The 19,472-nt window shown below is 40.4% G+C and overlaps 1 protein-coding gene across 1 annotated transcript in view; it reads right to left on the bottom strand.

The window, feature by feature from the left end:
• Positions 1 to 19,472, bottom strand: part of MAGI2 (membrane associated guanylate kinase, WW and PDZ domain containing 2) — a 783,782-nt gene that overhangs the window by 163,297 nt on the left and 601,013 nt on the right. The window contains exon 9 of the mRNA XM_040971367.1: positions 17,254 to 17,436. Coding sequence (XP_040827301.1) covers positions 17,254 to 17,436 — 183 coding nt within the window. The remainder of the gene's footprint in view (positions 1 to 17,253; positions 17,437 to 19,472) is intronic.

The following is a 19,472-nucleotide window of genomic DNA, read 5'->3' as shown; positions in this document are numbered from 1 at the left end:
AGTCGACAATGGTTTCTTGTCCATATTCCAACTATGGGCATCAAATAATGTGCTATCTAGAGCATTCTTTTTTGGGAAACCGTCATCAAGTCATTTAAAGCAAAGATGGACTTGACTGCCAAATATTAATGGAGTTTATTGGTAAAATGCTACTATGAGGCACATGATTTCCTGGGATATAAAATTATGGTTTTATACACTCATTTTTCGCACCAAATCACCGTACTATTTTTTAAGAATATTTTTTAAATAATATTTTAAGAATATTTATGTTAAGAATGTTATTTTAAGAATGTTTTAAGAATATTTGTATAATACTTGCAAATTAAGACCAAGAACCAAGTTGTATGCATGTAAGATGTTTCTGAATATTTTCACCAAAGAGTTTTAAATCCTACATAAAATAGTCACATGAATAGAGACACATGTCCAATTCAGATTCAAAAGTTTTAAGCTACCATTAGTACTATTTTCAGGGCAATAAAATAAATTCAGGAAAAATCAAATGTGATTTGATTTTCATAATTTCTGTCATTAGGCAGAGTACATTGAATCAAGAAAAAGAAAGGGCACTTACATGGGTCTGTCAATTCTATACTTTCAGATTATTTTATATCCAATGCTAATTTTATTTGCATGCGTAAGACTATTTTACAAATTGTAGCCTGTATTACTATTCTGTAAATTGTTAATTAGGAAAAGAAATAATAGAAAAATGAAGAATTGTTACTGATTCTTTGGCCAATGACTTTGAAAAGGAACGTGTGACCGTGAAGTGCCACCATTTACTACAATCTCAAAGCTACAGTGGTTTTGTTAAGCAGTATAAATGTAGTTCATGGAGTTCACTTGTATTCATGTGTCACCTATTGCATTGTCACCTACTGTGGCGGTAGAAGTGGTTCTACATAAGGAAGCTCCATGACTACCTAGGGACCTTAATCTCGACTGTAGTAACACGAAGCACATCATCAGATAACTGTGAAGCAGTGGTATTATTTTAGTGGATGCCAGAAAGGTCCTGGGTCAAATTCGAACTAAAAATAACTGGGCAGTGGCGGTGCAGGAAAGAAGGGGGATTTCCTCAGTAAGCATAGGATTTGAGATAAACTTAATGAATTTAAACTGAGGAAGAAGGAAGCATCCTAAACTGGCAAACAGTTGATAACTTGGGTAATGGGTATATGGAAACTGAACGTAATATTTTTTCCTACTTGTGTATAGGATTAAATTTTTCCATAACCACAAATGGTTGAAGATCCCATGATGACTGGCTAGGATAAACAAAGACAAAGGAGTCTTGATGAGGGGAAGCTGTTGAATTTGGCCAAAGCAGGTATAACATCTTCCTATTACCTAGAAATGATAACATGTGGTCCTTTTATGGGACATGCATCTTAGTGCTTCTAGGAACTTATGATTCTTCTAACTTAGATCTTTAGCCTTCTATTAAAAATATATTTGTTTCTATCACTCACATTCTAATCGATTAAAAATAAGTTTCTTCTAGACAAAGCTACCTTTTACATCCATGCCCTCAGGATCCCAAGTATCTCTCAACTGAGTCCATCTCCGAACACTACAGTTCGATGAAGTCTCCATCCTCCTAGTCCCATTAAGTTTTGACTTTAGGGTTTAAGCAAACAAAATCAGAAGCCATGTCTCCTTCAAACCGGAGCAACATTGAACCTAAACTTCCTATGTTAGCAGAAACATTCAGTTCCTGTAGTGGGTATGAGTGAGTTGACCTATGAAAAATTATCATATACAATCGTTCCATCATGGAGGACAGCTGCCAGTGGATACATTCTGATAAGTGATTATTTAAAAAATAGAAAACTGAGACTTAATGCCATAAAAAATTAAACTCCTCAACGTGATTGTCAAAACTTCAAACATTGACTCACAACTTAAGATAGATGTTAACACAGATGTTAGTACAAAATATTAAAATCTAAGTATGTGTATAACACACAAAAATAAACATATGTTTGTTTTTGATATATTAGTATAGAATAGGTGTTCCTTAAAAAAATCCTGGTAGGCAGAAAGAGAGAGAGAGATAAAAATTCATACAAGAGCTAAGGAGCAAGCTCTGATTCACTTCCGAGTCACTTCTCAGATATGTGGGAAAGTCACAGCTGGACTGGAATTAGAGCTGGGAGCCAGAGATGCAATCCCGGTTTCCCATTTAGGCATCAGGAACCCAGTTACCTGAATCATTGCAATTGTTTTTCAGTGCCTGCAACAAGAAGAAACGAGTCGAGAGGCAGAGCTGGGAATCAAACCTAGGCACTCCAGTGTGCAATGCAGACATCCTAGATGAGGCACTAAACTCGCCCTCCTCCCTGCACTCATCTATGGGTGCAAAAACATATCTCAGAAGTTCAGTGGGACAGGAAATACTAATGCTGGTGTAGTTTTGTGCACGATGGCGGTACAATATTTTGTCTTCCATAGTTCAGGATATATCTTAATTTACCAAGCAATATTTTTCAGAGATAGGAAAAAATTTCACATGCTTGTTTTGCTTTTATAGAGATTGAAGTTCTTCTGTTGACATTTACAATCTAAAATAAAGTAATGAAGAAAGTGATGTGCTATAAGACATAAGCTATTGATACTCTTGAGACTTGAGTAAAATAGACTTGAGCTATCCTAAATTAAATTTGCCCATATTAAGTTATTCACTCTGAGACATCTCGCGCGCCATTTGTAATAAAATGATTAGTACAACTTAATGTTTTTACACTATTAATCACCTTACAAATATCTGGTGCTTTGTCTGTAATGAAGGAGTGATTTTATAAGTACCTAGTCCTCAGACAATACTTCAAATAATAGCACACAGCATTAAATGACATTAGCCCAGTAGAAAAAAACTGGGTTAACTTAGGAACCACATTCTCAAAATGAACAATGCTGCTATGGACATTCTGTGTTATGGATATTCTTGAAGTCATGCACTTTGTAATAACATATTAATTGAATGCAGTGTTAAGTGTTTACTGATGTCTCCTTTGTCATGATCGTGGATATAATCATGATGGTTTAAACCTGTCCAGTAAGGCTAGGAAGTTACATTATAGGGGAAAAGTTAGGAAATTACTAAGTATAGGACTAAAAAGGACTAATGTGGCAAATTCATTTTCTATATAAAAATAGCTCAGGTCTTGTCATGGACCACAGGGAGTAGCTATCAGTACAAGAAGCACCTTGGAAATGGCAGCCCTTGTCATGTGCGTCACCGTGGTGGTGCTTGGGTCTTACACAGAAGGAGGAAAGATTGTAGAGCACAGAATTTGCTGGAGTTTATCATGCTCTCAGGACAGGAAGAGGGTAAGGGAGAGATAGCTGAGAAGGGTGATGGACTTCAGCCACAACATGAACTGCCCGTGAGTTAACACGGGGAACAGTCATACAGTGCTTTGGAACTTTGGAAGGAGCTCTGGCAGTAAGAATAGCGGTGTGAACAAGCAGCTGGCCCACACATGCCCTCTGAGCCTCAGTCTGAGTACTGTTTTTCAGTTTATTGTTTTCTTGCTCGGTTACTTTAACGAGGGTTCTTTTTAAAATTTTCAACCAATTATAGTAATTGTGTAGTATGCCCAAGTCGAGCTCCAGGATAATTAAGCATTTTATGTTGCTACTTATTATCCTTTTGACTATGTACTCTCTGGTATACATATTCATTAGAAATCATAAAATTAGCTGACCGTGCCTTGGTTGGCACTTGTATTTGAATTCTGTTAGATGGTACTTGATTGATGGTGGCTGTTTATTCGAGAATAGGGCATGGATCTCCAGAGCTAATTGTTGTGCATACCCATCTATCACAGATGGACTTCATCCAGCTTGCTTATTTGGGCATGAGATAGAATACCCCCCAGGAAGACGGGTTAAACCGACGTTGGTGATTCAAAACTGGCTTTTACTATGATGTCAGAGATGGAAAGCACCGAGACATAATGTCATCTCTCATTTATGTGTGCAAGGAGATGAGCTTGCAGGTGCTCAGATGACCATGTTGTATTGTTTTTCCGCTTGGAATTCACGGTGTTGAATCTTGCTTTCATGCAAGTTCATGGAGTAAGTATTCAATGAAAGACATTGCTTACCGAGGATGACAGGGCTAACTCGACCAGCATGAATCACACTGTATGACAGCATTGTCATTTCTCAGTAGAAATAAAAGTTGATGATAGAATTCATAGATCCTGTTATTCCTTTTATTTGTTGCAATCGCTACTATCCTTTAAAAGATTTTAGTCATGCTATCCGTACCAGGTTCCTCCTTGGAGCTCCAAGCATGGATCAGGACGTTACTGCTAGTTCATTGAGTCCAGATAAATTACAAAGCTCACAGACACACATCAGTAATTATGGGCTACACATTATGCCAGAAACTGGTTTTAAAGGATATTACCATTCTCAGGCAATAAATTCAGATTCTATTTTACTCAGAACTGGAAACTGTTCAAATAAGAACTAAATGCATACTAAGAGGCTAAGAAATTAAGCCTTCAAAAATCAGGGAGTTTTTTTTTTTTCCTTACTTCTCTGTTTCAATATCATTTAGGCCTTTATTTGCTTTTATTTTATAAGTTTCTATCTTTAGTGTTAATTTTTAGGTATAAGCGCAAAGTGTTCATTTGCTGGAAGAAGTTGTGGCTATCTGTTTCTTTTTAAAAGATCTATATCTTTTCAAAGAGTTACAGAGAGAAGAAGAAGAAGAAGAGAGAGAGAGAGAGAGCGCGCAAGTAAGTGAGAGAGATCTTCCATTGCTGGTTTATCCTCTAGATGACAACAATAATAGAACTGGCCAGACTGGGGCCAGGAGCCAGGAACTTCATCTGGATCTCCCATGTGAGCGGCAGGGGCCCAAGTAACTGGGCCAATTTTTTGGTGCCTTTCTTAGGCCATGAGCAGGGAGCTATGGTACAAGTGGAGTAACAAGGATTCGAACTGGTTCCCATATGGAAGGCAGGCATTGCAGATGGTGGCTCTGCTATGCACAGTGCCAAGGCCCTACTTCTTATGTTTCAATATCAATTTTGCTTTGCTTCAACAATTTCTGATACTTCTATTGGCGCAATCCAAAAATATTCTTCTTTTAACCCTTCCCATGATGGAAGATTCCTTACTGCCCCAGCCATCAGAGAAGACCTTTTGTCACATCGGAAGTCTTGAGGTTTCAGCACTGCCACACATATGTCCCAGGACGTCCACAGAGAAGTGTCTTAGCTGCCCATCGATGTTATGAGTGACAAAGAGTGATGACCATATCTGTTACATTTTACAAAGTGTGTGTGTGTGTGAGTGTGTGTGTGTTTAGTCCTCTATAGCTATTACTTGAGGTAGAAACGCTGTCAGATGTAAAGCTCTCACTCTTCACCTTTTCCAAGGTGCATCTCAAGCAATAGGTAAAAGCTTGTATATTCTTTTTACTTTCATTAAGTTTCAGTCCATTATTGAAACTTGGTAGATACTCATATGCCATAAGTTGCACTGAGTTTTGGTGTTGATACAGAGGCACCTAGGTCCTGGGTCTGTTCTCCTTGACATCGAAAGCATTAAAGGAGAACTATTTAAACAGTCTGAGTTCTTTGACTTGGAAATGAATTCCAAGTGGTGTAAATGTTCTGTTCAGAGAAGACGCCTTGCTTCTAGCTGGCAAGAAACAGAACTTTGGTAAGCCCTTGCTTACATATCACAACACAGAGCTGCTCAAAGAATCTTCATCTATTAGCTTCTCAATAATGAACTTTTGCGGATTCTACCTTACCACTGGGAAGTGGGAAATTGTGTCTCTTTGTCTTTGTTTCAGCAGGTTCTCTCAATTAAGCTAAACAAAGTTCTGTAAGATGTCATGATTAACGCTGTCGCAAGCCAAGGAGGAATTTGACTAGACAAAGAAGAAAAGTCGTTGCTAAGGATTTGAGCAGAACTTGAACTGCCATCCCAGAATGAGTCTCTAGTGCTAAATCTGCAGGTTTTATAAAGTCTATAAGGCAAGCAGATGGGCAATCAAGTATCCAGGCCCCAGGACTGCTAAATCCCACGTTTCTGGAGCTTTGCCAAATGTGTTTCTCTTTTGCTTACAAACAGTGTAATGAATGAATAGATTCCCCACTCTTGCTTCACCTATAACTTCCTGAGGAACAATGAAGTTGCTTTCCTGAAAGCGTTCGGAGCTACTCATAAAGATTCATATCTGAATTATTGGCTTTCCGTTTTCCCAAATGACCAAACACATCTTGTTTTGTTTTCTAGGAACATTCAACCCTTTTGGAATGGAACAATGCTGCATAAAATGGCTAGTGAATATTGATCCCCGTATTCCCACTCTTTCGTATCTCACAAAAAGAAGCTCTCCTTAATGTTGAATCATATTTCATGTATTGTTGCTTTATTGTTGCCTGCTGCAGGTGAAGGTTCCCCCCAGTGAGTTTCTTAAGAAGTGCTACTCTATGCACCAAGGAGAGTATGCATGGCAAAATGCCAACAGCGTCTTGCTGTCAGTTCTGAGCAACGATTATCCATCAGCCTCTACGTCATGATTCCTTAAAAGTAAGGATATACCTCAGCACAGTAGGTTAAAATGGGAAAATTGGCATATTGAGATATTTTAGAATGTAAGATCACAGTCACTCTTTTCCCTAACTTTAAGCCCGGAAGTTCATTGGCAAAAAAGGTCGACCACACCTGAGTCTAACACATGAGTTACAAAGCCAATTCTCAGGACTGACCTTCAGTGGCTCTCTCTGTATAATTAACTTCTCTAATAAAATATGAGGACCTCATTTCTTATCTCTGTATGTAAGTTAAAGACATTCACCCATTCTTTTTTTTTTTTTCAAATTGAAAAACACCCGATATGTATGGATTGGCTTAAAAACGTCAAAGATGTTCCTGTGTTCTATGTTGTCCTGAGACAAACGGTGGCCTTAGGTCACTTTTACTCTTAGGGTCACTTTTTTTCTTCTAGATTTATTTATTTGAAATGCAGAGTTATATGTAGAAAGAGAGGCAGAAACAGAGAAAGATCTTCCATCTACTGGTTCACTCCTCAAATGGCCCCAGTGCCCAGAGGGAGCTGGTCTGGTGTGGGTCTCCTTCCAAGTGCAGAGGCCCAAGCACTAGGGCCATCTTCCACTGTTTCCCAGGCACATCAGCTGTGAGCTGCCGGGATCTCAACTGGCACTATTAACAGACTCTGTTATTACAAGTGGTACGGCTTGATCCATTTTACTACAGCACCAGCCCCTTAAACTCCTTCACGTGTTCCATGCTTCAAAGTAAATGAAGTACTTTTCTGGGATGTGTAGTTGGCAATGAGGATCCTCAGAGACCTATCCTAAATCCCACTTAATGACACCGTAGACCAAGTAGTTCAGTCAATTTTCTATGTTCCAGAATTCGTTCTATGGAATTCCTTAGGCCCCTGCACCAATATGGAAACTGTGACCATTTGAGAAGTGAACCAGCAATTCTGGCTCTCTTTTTAAAGCAACCTTTTGATAAACAAATAAATCTTTAAAAAATATATTTAAAGCTTCTAATGGCATCAAAGCTCCACGATACCCTTCCTTCTTCTACGTCAAGGACATCAACATCCACACGCTTGTTCAGCTTGAAACACAAACAGGCAAGCAAACTTGACTACTTCTTTACTTGTTTCATCTACTTAGATGAGAAGGAACTCTGACCCCACTGCCAAGATATCTGTCATTTCTTTCCCTCTTTCTTCTCCCACAGTTGGAGCCAAGGCTTCCAATAGGTGAATGGCCAGCACTTAGTACCTGGCAGCAGAGGAACAAAATCACTAAGTACTCGCACCTCTTATCTACCCATGGGTTCCATGGCGCCTCTTACTGATGGGCCCATCTACCCATGGGTTCCATGGCGCCTCTTACTGATGGGCCCATCTACCCACGGGTTCCATGGCGCCTCTTACCGATGGGCCCAACAGGAAGGTACAGGGCAAAGAAGCCTCAGTGATGTGGTTCATAGAGGGTCTCAGAAGGGGTGGGTCTGGACAGGAAACTGGAAATAAGTGATCCTTTGCATTTCTCATCTTCTCTTCTGATTTCTGTTTCTCCCTTTCCCCATGCTTTCTTTCTTCAATGATCCCAGAATTACTTTTTGATCAAAATCATTTTGGCCACTGCACATTGGCTCATGTTACTCCCATGCTCCATTAAGTTTCCAGCGACCTTACAGCTCAACTCCTATTTCTCTTTTCTCTTTTGGCTGCTTCAGGCTCCTGGTGTAACAGACAGCTTCACGGTTCTCATTGTGCCTTGGATTCGGAGGCTTGCAAGCAGACTGTCTTCATCTTTTAAGGTGAGACCTACATGATGGTTTAGCTCCTGGCTCTTAGCAAGTGCCTGCCGAATATGTGGATGCCTGCACGTTTATACACAAAGTTAAGAATGCTTAAAAACCTCTTAATCTTTCTCTGGGGTACTGTGTGAATCACACTTTTTCTGTAAAATCTTTCCTGGGCTTTCCAACCATCCATTTTCTTGGCAGAGACCTGCTGCTCTATGTTCTCTCAGCTGGCTGCACACATCTCTCTTAACATGAGTCTCCAGGTGTCATTGCAACTTGCACACAGTCCTCTACTGCTTCGCTTCTTCAAATGTCCCTTTACAGGCGCACACCTGATTTTCTGTGGATCCCCAAGGTCTGACACCTGGTGTGTGGAGGACACTAGGTGAGCATGCACAGGAATGGGGAAGGCATACGAAAAGTGAGAGCAGTTCTCTTTCCTCCAGTTACTACCCTCATTTCATTTCCCACACAGTTGCAATAATGGGAAGACTCTTAAGTCACTTCTGGCTCTAATATAGATACCTTCATTAAAATATTACATGCAAACTTGATGTAAATCTCTTGTCCTTTGTCCTCCTAGCATGGGCTAGAACTGTGAGTCTTGAGCTGGGAACTCTGTTCATTCAAGTGTAGTTATTCCAGCCATGTCAGGGACAGAAAGTAAGGCGTGTCTTTATGTTAGCTGATTGAGTTGCATTCTTTTCCATGTTGTGTTCTGTTTCCAATGCTGAAGGATAGTCCCTGTCCACTGAAATGGCAGGGATCCAGGGACTGGATGCATCTGTGCGCCTTTTTCTTTAGACCAGTAACCTTTCATTTTCCAAACGTTCTTGCCTTGTTGGAGCACTGCCCAGTCTGAGTGAAAGCTAAATGTTCCTTGACTTGTAGGCAGCCAACTTGAGAGATTAGAGAACATGGGTGGTGCAAGCCAGGGTCGGGTCTGCAGTCATTTCAATCATAAAACCAACCAACCAACCAAAAACCTTGCATAGCCTTGCCATGCCAAATTCTGAGTTTCACACTGCCTTCATTGCTGGGTCTTCTGTCAGTGCTGGAATTTTTCTCCAATTCCCTTCTTTCCTATTCTGATTGACCTGTGCTGATGTCCAGTGTCCAGTGTGCAAGCCAGCTACCATCTCCCCTTCATGAAGGCAACGTCAGTGAGTAATTCCTTGGTAGCATTCCCACCCACTTGCGCTGAAAAGGGGTTGGTAAACGTTCCTTGCTTTCCTAGAGAGATAATAGCATCACCTCTTGGACCCAAACACAGCATCTCACAGAAAGAGAACTGCCCTGAAGATGCTCTTCCCTTTCCTCTGCAGCCTCTGCTCACGTGAACGAGGGCAGGAGTGGAGGGCTCGATTGTGGTAGGGCAGTCCAGCAGTAGGACTCTGAGAGGTGTGGGGGCTTAAGAGCTAAGTCTATGAAAAGTACTACCCAGAATCCCCTTACAAGATGCTGAATAAATGAAGGAATGAATAGATGTAACTATTTTGAATAGTTACTAACAGATGGGAATTCTGATGCCATGCAGCAAGGTGCAAGCTAGGTGCGCTGCAAAGTAGAGCAGTATCAGGCAGTGAAAGAAATCAGATTTCTCGGACCTTTAGTTCAGGCTCACAACTCCAGCCTGCTGTCTGTGTACAACTTCTCCTTGTGTCAGCCACGGCAGGTACTTTTAGCATTCATTAAGAATGCCACCGCACACGACATGAAGAGGGCAGAACAACTGCCGAAATCCCAAGTTTTCTACATTTTAGAATTTGCAACTCTGAGTAGGGAAGAAAATGTCATTTCTGCCACAGACATAGCATCTTGTCTTGCTCTTACATAAACTCATTGTCAGGCAATCCTAGGAACTACCTCCATTTGCCTCTGGGCCAAATGTCTCCTTTTCAGAGAAAAATGTCACCTTTTCCATAGGAAATGACAGGTGGTTATTTTTTGTTTCCAAGGGAAAAATGACCTTTTTGTTTTGTTAAAAAAAAAAAAAAAAACCTCTCTCGAGGACTCAGGCCTTGATGATAAACACTGAGATTCATTTTATATCTTTTACTTTGTACTTGAGGTTCTACTTTGTAAACTCTGAGATTGCACCTGTCGCCACTCAAGGAGCCTATAGGCAAGTGTCAATGAGCGGAGAGGTCTGGCATCTTGTTTTCCAGGAATGTTCCCTGCACACAAGAAGGATGCTTCTAACTCCAGCTCTTTCTCCCGTAGCTCCAACACACACACATACACATTAACTCCTTTGGAATTATAATTTTCTATAAATTCTTGAGAGACTGGTCTTAGAAAATGCCAGTGTTGCTACATAGTATGTTTAATCACTGTGATTAAAAATACAATAAATGCTTCCTATTACATTTAGGGATATAGGAGTTTTAAGTTTTAGTAGTCCTTTTTTTCCCCCCCCACACAAAATTTTCATTCTCTCATAGGAAAAAAAAATATATATATCTCCTGCACCCTTCCCCTCCCTGCTCTGTGTTCAGATGAGAAAACAGGAAAGACATACAGTGAGAAGCAAGAGTGATAAATGGAAGGACTATCGTTTGAAAGAGGAAGAGAAGGGCTACAAAGACGATGGTATAGAGAAGGGCCGTTCTAGGTGATTAACTGTGGTTCCCAAAACTACGTTTCCACTCTTTTGATCAATACCTCATAAAGAGTGGAAATTTCTTTTTCCCCTGTCTTACAATAGCTGTCCTCATGAAGACATGGGAAATCCACCTTACAGAGTTGGTTTTGCCAGCGAAGGAGGGAATTTGATGATGGCACTTGAGACTGACTGTGTGTGCTTTGTCTGCGCATGCTGGGGCATGTGAGAGGCACATCAATTACATTGGATGCAAGGAGGATGCTTCTGCAGCTGCAGCAGTTCTGAGCTTTGCAGACTCCAGTGCACTCCATCTCTAATTTCTCTGACAGCTTGCAAAAAAAAAAAAAAAAATCCAGCAGAATTACACGTATCCGCAAAGGTTTGCTTGGTAATGTGTCTCCTGATGACTTCAGTTAAATTTCTTCATGTAGAAGGGTAAGAGATGAATAATCATGAGCTAAGATCTAAGCGTGAGCTGAAGAAATGAAAGATGTGTTTCATTTGCACACGCCAGTGGATGAGGATACAGAAGTGTCTGTTTTGCGATCTACAATTCAACCAGTCATGGGTCTCTTAGGGCAGTTTGTACAGATGTGTACTAACATCCTATAGAAATATTTAATTCAGGAAGTTTTTCTTAAACCTTTACCTCACTTCATGCATTTCCTGGACAATCTGTCCTCTTCCTATTTTTCTTTTTGTTTATTGTGACTCAAGATTTTGGAGTGGGTCTCTACGTCAAAGTGTCATTAAAAAAAAAAAGGAAATCTTACTGTCTTGAAATGTGTTTAGCAAACAGGGATTAGAATCTGATGGCGCAGATTCAAAATTTAAAATAAAAATTAAAAAAAAAAAAAGAATCCAATGGCAGATCTAAATGGAACCCAACCAAGTTTTCATCGACACACACACACACACGTTGGAATGTCCACAATTCAACTACCAGTCTTCAAGGCGGCACCACATTTGTGAGAGTTTTCACTACTTCTTTTACATCGAAAATGATTTCTTTCATTTATTTACTGGATTGCAGAATAAGGACTTTTTTTTAAAAAAAAGCAGTGATTTCATGTTTTATGTCTTAAATAACTATCTTGATGAGAAGTTTTGTTAAGTCCCAGAAAAGTCATCAATAATCGTCTCTGAGGAACATAAATAATTAAAGAAGAATTCGTGATTGCAAAGCCAATCGTGTGCCTCCATGGGAATCCATGTCAGGAACTCGGTGCTGCATAGAAAGATTTATTTCCTTGCTCAGTCAGCCAAGGAGTGTCACCATATCCCTGGTCGTGATCCAAGGCTTGGGGATTTATTAGTAACCAAGTCAGAGGCAGGTCCAGGCAGGTGTCAAGGAGCTTAGAGTCAGGAGAGAGAGAGAGAGAAAGAGTGTGTGTGTGTGTGTGTGTGTGTGTGTGTAAGAGAGAGAGAGAGAGAGAGAGAGAGAGAGAGAGAGAGAGAGAATAGGAAGGATAGCAGCACGAGTTTACAATTCATCTAAGAGAGGGGGGAGTAAAAAGAAATGTCTTTTATAAAAATTAGACTGTTCCCTAATGAACCAAAGGCTCCATTCCATTAGTCAAGGGATGAGTGTGGTAGAATGTCAGAATTTGACCCCGTAGCAAACCAGAGAGGTCAGACAAATCTTTGCAGAAATTTGTAATTTTGTGGTTCATCTGTAAGCAAGAACATTGTTGATTCTGGACCCAAATTTTAAAATGATTAAAATTTCAGTGCATTCAGAGCACGAGCTCATGTCTTATTTGTCTACCTTAATCTGAACACTGTTCACTAATATACTGATGACCAACCTCCACTCTAAAGAATAAGTATAAAATCAAAAATGTTAACCTTATACTTTCCAATCAATTTCCATCAAGTTTAAATAATAACCTTCTGAGTCTTAAATGCCAATTTTGTGCCGCAAGGGCACTGTGCTACAATTTCTCTGTTGTCATACTATCTAGCACCATTCTGAGCACTGCTGTCAGACTGAGTTGGGACCCTACCTACTTTCTCTGTTAGCGCCTAAGTGGGCCAGTGACCCCGTATTGTGAATTAATAGAAACATTTTGTGTAGAATAATTTAAAAATATTGTAGATAAAAGTACATAGATCTGCTCTGATTTCCACAGGCTTAAGGTACATTTTTTTAACCTTTAAAACAGTAACAAATATGATTCCTTCAATTACAGTGTAACTCAGGTAAATGGATACCAGTATGAAAACTAGGTAACTATGTAAAATGGACAAACTTTCTATATTTGTGCCAAAGTACAACTATAATATTTTTTTTCTTCTGGATCACAATAGAATCAGAATAAGATGTTTAGAGTCACCCCTTCTGAAGTGAGCTTTTTGTCAAGAATATGCATTTAAATGAAGGGTGCCTAAGAACATCAGAAGAGCATGTAAAGCAAAGGCAGAAGAGAAGGAGATGAGAAAAAGCAAAGCACCATGATGGCATCTGGGTTACAAAGATGAGAACCAGATGAGTTACTGATTTTTCAGAATTGGTACAACAAATGGTCTGCATCCTCCCAAGTGGTTTGGTTTGTGGCTGAAATCAAGTCCTTTGTCCATGGTGAGATGTACATCACTTATTCTACATCCTCCTTGGAGAAGAGTGGACCGTATGTGCTCACCGAGTCATGTCCTTAAGTCACGCATCGCCAGCAACGACAAACATTAGCAACTCACTAGGTGTGTTTTACTGACAAGAAACCACGGTATTTATTTCTTCCCTATTAGGGATGCTAATATTGGTCAGCTGCTAGGAAGTTGTATTTTCTACCTTTTTAAGTAGATGAAAGTGTTCTGGAGGCACCAAAAGTACAGAAATGTTTTCAGAGGCAAAAGTGATGCTCTATGAGCCGGCTGCTTAGAAAAGCACCTACAGTGAATCTGAATCTACGTGTCTTGCTAGATCAAAACACTTTAAATTGAGTCATTCTAATGTGTTCGTTTATTTGTATGAGAAAGATAACACACACACTGGATTCTCTGCGGGTCAGTTTTCGGGTACAGATTTTAGTTTGTGCCCCCACAAGCCATGGATATTTCTTTGCTCAACTTGAGAGACTGTCTGGAACTAGCAAAGTTGATGAAAACATGTTCACGCTTAATTTGACGTCAAAAGAGATTTGTGTATCTTTTAAGCATTCAGGATTCGCCTTTTACGGTTGTTTATTGTTTTTGTTCATTGGGGCTTATTTTACATAGGAAGTCACTACAAAAGAGGAAAATAATTTCCAGCCCAACATGTGCTTGTTCTAAAAATATCAACCCAAAACGAGAAAGCTAATTTACTCTTGTTTCAATGGGGAGCCACCTTGTTAATAAGCATTGCTACTAGCAAACATCAAAAAAATGTTTTTTTCAGTACTTGAGCATACACACCCACTGAAGGTGACGTGCTAGTGACAACTGTGATGGCACAGAAGACTTCCTCCAGGTAGTTCCATGGCCATGTCTTTGCAATTCTGCCTTCCTCTCCTCTCCACCCTGGAATGTTCATTCATCATCTCAAACTCTCTCAAACCATCATTTTCCCCAGCAGACCTTCCTTCAGTACCTTCCGACAGATGCCATCTTTCCTTTTCTGTCTGCTATTTTTGTACTTATCATTTCTGTATGCATTTTTTAAAAAAAATTCACCGATATACAAATTTGTTAGCATGCCACTCATTCCTATATTGTAACTGTATTGAGAACACCAACATCCATCTCTTTGTCTTTCTAGGAACCAGCAGAAGCCTGGCACACGAGAAAATCATTAAATATTTGCTCAGCTGAACTGAAGAGTCATTCTCACTGGCAGAGCCTGTGGCATTGTCACGGAAATATATTTGCATGTAGCTTAACATGTTATCACAATGACAAGTCCCAATATTATTACACAATTGGCAATGTACGTTTCTTTTCCAAAATTTCTGTTGCTTACCTTGGAGTCAATTTTTTGGTTGTTTCACACTTGTCATATGGCATTATTTTTACTTGATTATGTGGCTGAGGCCCCAATTATGGGTAAATTATTTGAGAGTCAGATCAGGCAGCTTCCAACATTGGCCCTGGTGTTGAACAAGCACTTGTTCCATGTGTAGATAGAGGACTAAATAGCAACTGGTCAACAGAATGAAATCCCTGGTTCATTTCTTTCTGTTAGGACCTGTTGTATGACGATCCTCAATGAGGAAGACCTCCTAAATTCTACGTGACTTCGTTCTTGAATCAGATTAGTGAAATGAGTAAGAAAGGAAAATGGTTTGTCATATACACACTTTCACTTCGTTTTTAAAAGTTGACGCCAAAGGACGTCTTTTCCAGTTTTCAAACACGAAAGGATGTGTTGTTGGGTCAGAGATGACAAAAGGAATTGGACTTGCAAATATTTCACTGGAGTACGAAAGTTTGGCGGAATGTTTCTACTCTCAATAGAATGAATCCTATCATTTCCCTTTATGCTAATTATAGGCAAGGACATGTTTCTAATGCAGTCATTTGCTATTTGTGATGTTTTGAGGCAATATGAAATTGTGGATGACTAGTAGCTTTTACCAAAGAAACAGTACCTTAGGACACTCTTTCGCTCCCCTAGAAAATTATGCACATTTCATGTTATTTTATAACAGCAGTACTGGCAAAAGCGATGAGTTGGTTTTGAAATGATCTCAACTTTGAAGGAAATGGGACATTTATTGTCGGCATAATTACAAACCAGTGAGTGGCAGGGACAAACAGACACGTAAGAGCACCTGGGAAAAAAAAGTTATTCATACAGAAACTACACAGCATTGACAATACTGAAAATGAAAAATGTTGGAAGACCTCAATGTTATGTTGTCTCTCCTTATGCAAACCACTTGAAAAGTCATGGATGAGTGCTTCATGAATACATCGGTCATAAATACGGCAGGACTTTTCCCAGCAAATTCTCTAATCTGTATAAGTAAGTACTGGGACCTACTGACTTGAGAAAGTGAATACTGCAAATTAAAACACTGTTAGAAAAATGTGAAAGTGATGATAGATTACACTTCTCTGGAGAAAGAGTTACTACTTTCAACATTCTTTCTAACTTGGGTAAAATTGCTACATTCTTGAATCAGCATTTAATTTCTTCGTTTTTTTTTCAGTCAAGGAAATTAATAAGTTATAGGATTCATCCAAGGTCATGGGCCAGGTAGAAGAATTTAATATAAGACTGTGAAATCAGAGCTCATTACTTTTTCTTCTTCTCTGGGAACTTTTCATATTTCATATTTTCCTGCCCTTCAACAATTGGCTTCTGTATTTCTATGTGAAATTAATTTCAATTATAATTTGAACAGACATCCAAGTAATTGTATATGAAAATTAATTTGTAAGGACTAAAAAAAATGCCCCCACATATTGAAGCCCTGCATAGGGACATGGAAAAACTCATGCCATTTTAAAATTTTCCCCATGAAAATTTAAAGACGAGCCTGCATATTTAAATGCAGGGGCATGAATATTTAAATGTCCAACCTGGGCAGTCTAGCATGAGAATATTACAAGATTAATATAGAGTTTAAAAAAAGTCACTGACAGCATATAAGTTAGAAGTGTGAAATGTTCATCACAAGCCGAAGAAGAAGGTCTGGTGATAAATTGAAAAAGTGTCAACTTCAAGAGTCCATTGAGCTTGGCAAAGAGGGATGTGTTGAAAATGAGCCAAAATGATTGTCAAAGTCGTTTCCAAGTAACTTCAACCTGATAATCCTAAAGTTGGTAGGGAGAAGAACGTACGATTCTCTCCAAGTACAGTAACCTCTTATATTTAAGTAAAGGGAAAAAGACACTCCTTATACAAGGGGACTTCAAAAATGTTCATGGAAAATGAGGTTAAAAGGTGATGTGAACTTTCTAAGCACGTAACAAATATTTACTAATTTATTGTAATGACAGAGCAACAAAGGGAGAGGGAAAGAGAGAAGAGAGGAGAGAGAATTTTCCATCTATTAGCTCACTCCCAAAACAGTCACAATAGTCAGGGCTGGACTAGGTCAACGTGGACCAGGAGTTCAGAATTCCGCTCCAGCCTCCCGTGTGTGAGGCAAAAACTCAAGTACTTAGCCATCACTTGCAACTCCCTTCCAGCGTGTGCAACAGCAGGGAGTTAGGTCTAAAGCAGTGTAGCTGGAAGATGAACTTGGCACTGCCATGTGGCATGCTGGCATCCCAAGTGGCAGTTTTATGTGTTGCCCCACAATGCCCATTGTTCCATGAATATTTCTGAAGCCCCCTTGAATTTGCAGTGAGAGAAGAGATGCTGTGAAATAATCCCGGAGACTCACCTGTTTCCATTTTCCCATCCTGTGCGGCAGGCCCGTCAGGAATCACACTTTTCACCTGCAGAAACTCATCGGGCTCGTCTCCGCCGATGATGGTGAACCCGAACCCCATGTTGCTCTTCTTGAGGGTGGTACTGAGGAACGTTCCTTTCAACTGGGAGGCATCCCGGGTGAACAGTGGCTTTTCTAGGTTGACCCGTATAAGTTAGAAAAGAAAAAGCACATTTAAGGTGAGTCTCAGACTAAAGAAGAGCTTCAGAGAGAGTAGCAATCGCAGGCTTAGGGGTGAGGTCCTGCATGGTTAGCCCAGCAGGTGGTGATCGCAGCAGAGGCAATTAGAAAGTCCTACATGTATAGGGAGAAGTCCAAGGCATCCAGGCAAAGAAAAAAAAAAAAGAGCTTGTTGGTTCAGAGACAGACTTTTTGCCAAGTCCATGTTTCCATGCAACCATGAACCTTCTTACACTTAAATGGGGCTCAATCCACAGCAAGCCAGAGCCTCCAGGTAGAAGGCAGAGGATGGGGGGGTCAAGGTCACCCAGATGCAGCTGCATGGACACTTCTGTTGTGAAACACTTGCTTGGGGCCAGGTGGGCATGCCTGTCCTGCTCCAGGGACAGGGGGAAGAACACGGACCTGGACTTGCTGCTGTTTTAAAAGTGTGTAGGAACGCAACATTTTAACATGTATGGATATCACAAAAAAGGGGCTGGGGAGCATGTGACGACATAATCATAGGCCCAGTTAGTTGTTGGAAAAGAGAACCAGGATGTGGGACTGAGTTAACTTTTTTGTTTACCCTCCTCTATTGTGAGGCGTCATAAAATAACCAGACACGCAGATTTTTAATAACCCCACTGTCCAGTGCACTCTAAAGTGTGAGCAAAAGGCAAGTCACTGTTTTTAGATAGCTATGAATGTAAAGGTAACACAGATTGCCACAGCAGTTGACATGTACTAGTCAAATGCCTAAATCACTCAAAGAAAACTTTGCCCCCACCCATTCAGTCTGCACGCTACTTTCTTAAATCATATGCTTTTCTACCAATGATCTATGGTCAACCTATTTTCAAACATATCAAATGTTTTAAAGGTACTGGTTGTACCTTCAAACAGAATTAATATCTGCTTCAGATTCCATCTGGAAAAGATGGACTTTTTTTTAAAGTTGCTACTTCTTGGCTGATCCAATTTGATACTTGTCACAGCCAAACTTGATAACTGAGTTAAGTGTTCCATAAGACACTTCTGCTGTTACATTTTGGGTCACATGTAAGAAGCACACAATAAAGAAATGAGTCATTATAATGGAGTTTTCCATGTATCTGGCTCATTACATGTTCACATATAGCTTTTTGAAAAAGAGGGAAGGGCCTGGCGCAATAGCCTAGTGCTGAAGTCCTCGCCTTGCATGCACCAGGATCCCATATGGTTGCTGGTTTGTGTCCTGGCTGCCTCACTTCCCATCCAGCTCCCTGCTTGTGGGCCTGGGAAAGCAGTCGAGAACAGCTCAAAGCCTTGGGATCCTGCACCTGCATGAGAGACCCAGAAAATGCTACTGGCTCCTGGCACTTTGGGTCAGCTCAGCTCCGGCCATTGTGGTTGGAGTGAATCAGTGGATAGAAGAGCTTTCCCACTCTCTCTCTGTTAATTTGACTTTTAAATTTTTTTTAAAGAGGGAAAAATCAGAATCTAATCCCATAGGCATCGATTATGACAGTGATGTTTCCAATTGGAACCCTTTACATTCACTGAGCCGTGTGCTATAGTGGGCAGGCGTGAACACCGTCAGCAAGCAAAGCCTCTCATGTGTTTTCATTCTCTAGATGTGAACATCTGTGCACCGACTCCTCCCACTCCGTGAGTCTGAGCTGTGGGCAGGTGCAGCAAGCAGCCCTGGGACATACCGAGGGGCCAGGATCTCCCCGCGGGGTAGCGGCGATAGTTGGACAAGTCATTCACGCTGCGCGATCTCTCCCGGGCAGCGTGGGGGCGGAAGGATTTGAATCTGGGCAATGTTGATGAGGAGGTGCCTGCTGTCACAGAGAAGAACATGTCCTCATTCTTGGGCTTGGTATCTCAAGGGCAAACTTGACCCGTCTCTGCAGCTTCCAGTCCCACTGTCAGAACCCATTCATCTCTGCCAGCCAATGTGTTGTAAATTCTTACAGGGCACCAGGGGGATTTAACTCAAGCCACGGCTACTAAATGCATTCGCTTAC

The sequence above is a fragment of the Ochotona curzoniae genome, unplaced genomic scaffold (assembly GCF_017591425.1).
Source record: "Ochotona curzoniae isolate NIBS_2020 unplaced genomic scaffold, NIBS_Ocur_1.0 contig_21, whole genome shotgun sequence".
In the NCBI taxonomy this organism is placed as follows: domain Eukaryota; kingdom Metazoa; phylum Chordata; class Mammalia; order Lagomorpha; family Ochotonidae; genus Ochotona; species Ochotona curzoniae.
The sequence above is the reverse complement of the archived record's forward strand: the minus strand, read 5'-3'. Positions and strand labels throughout refer to the sequence as shown.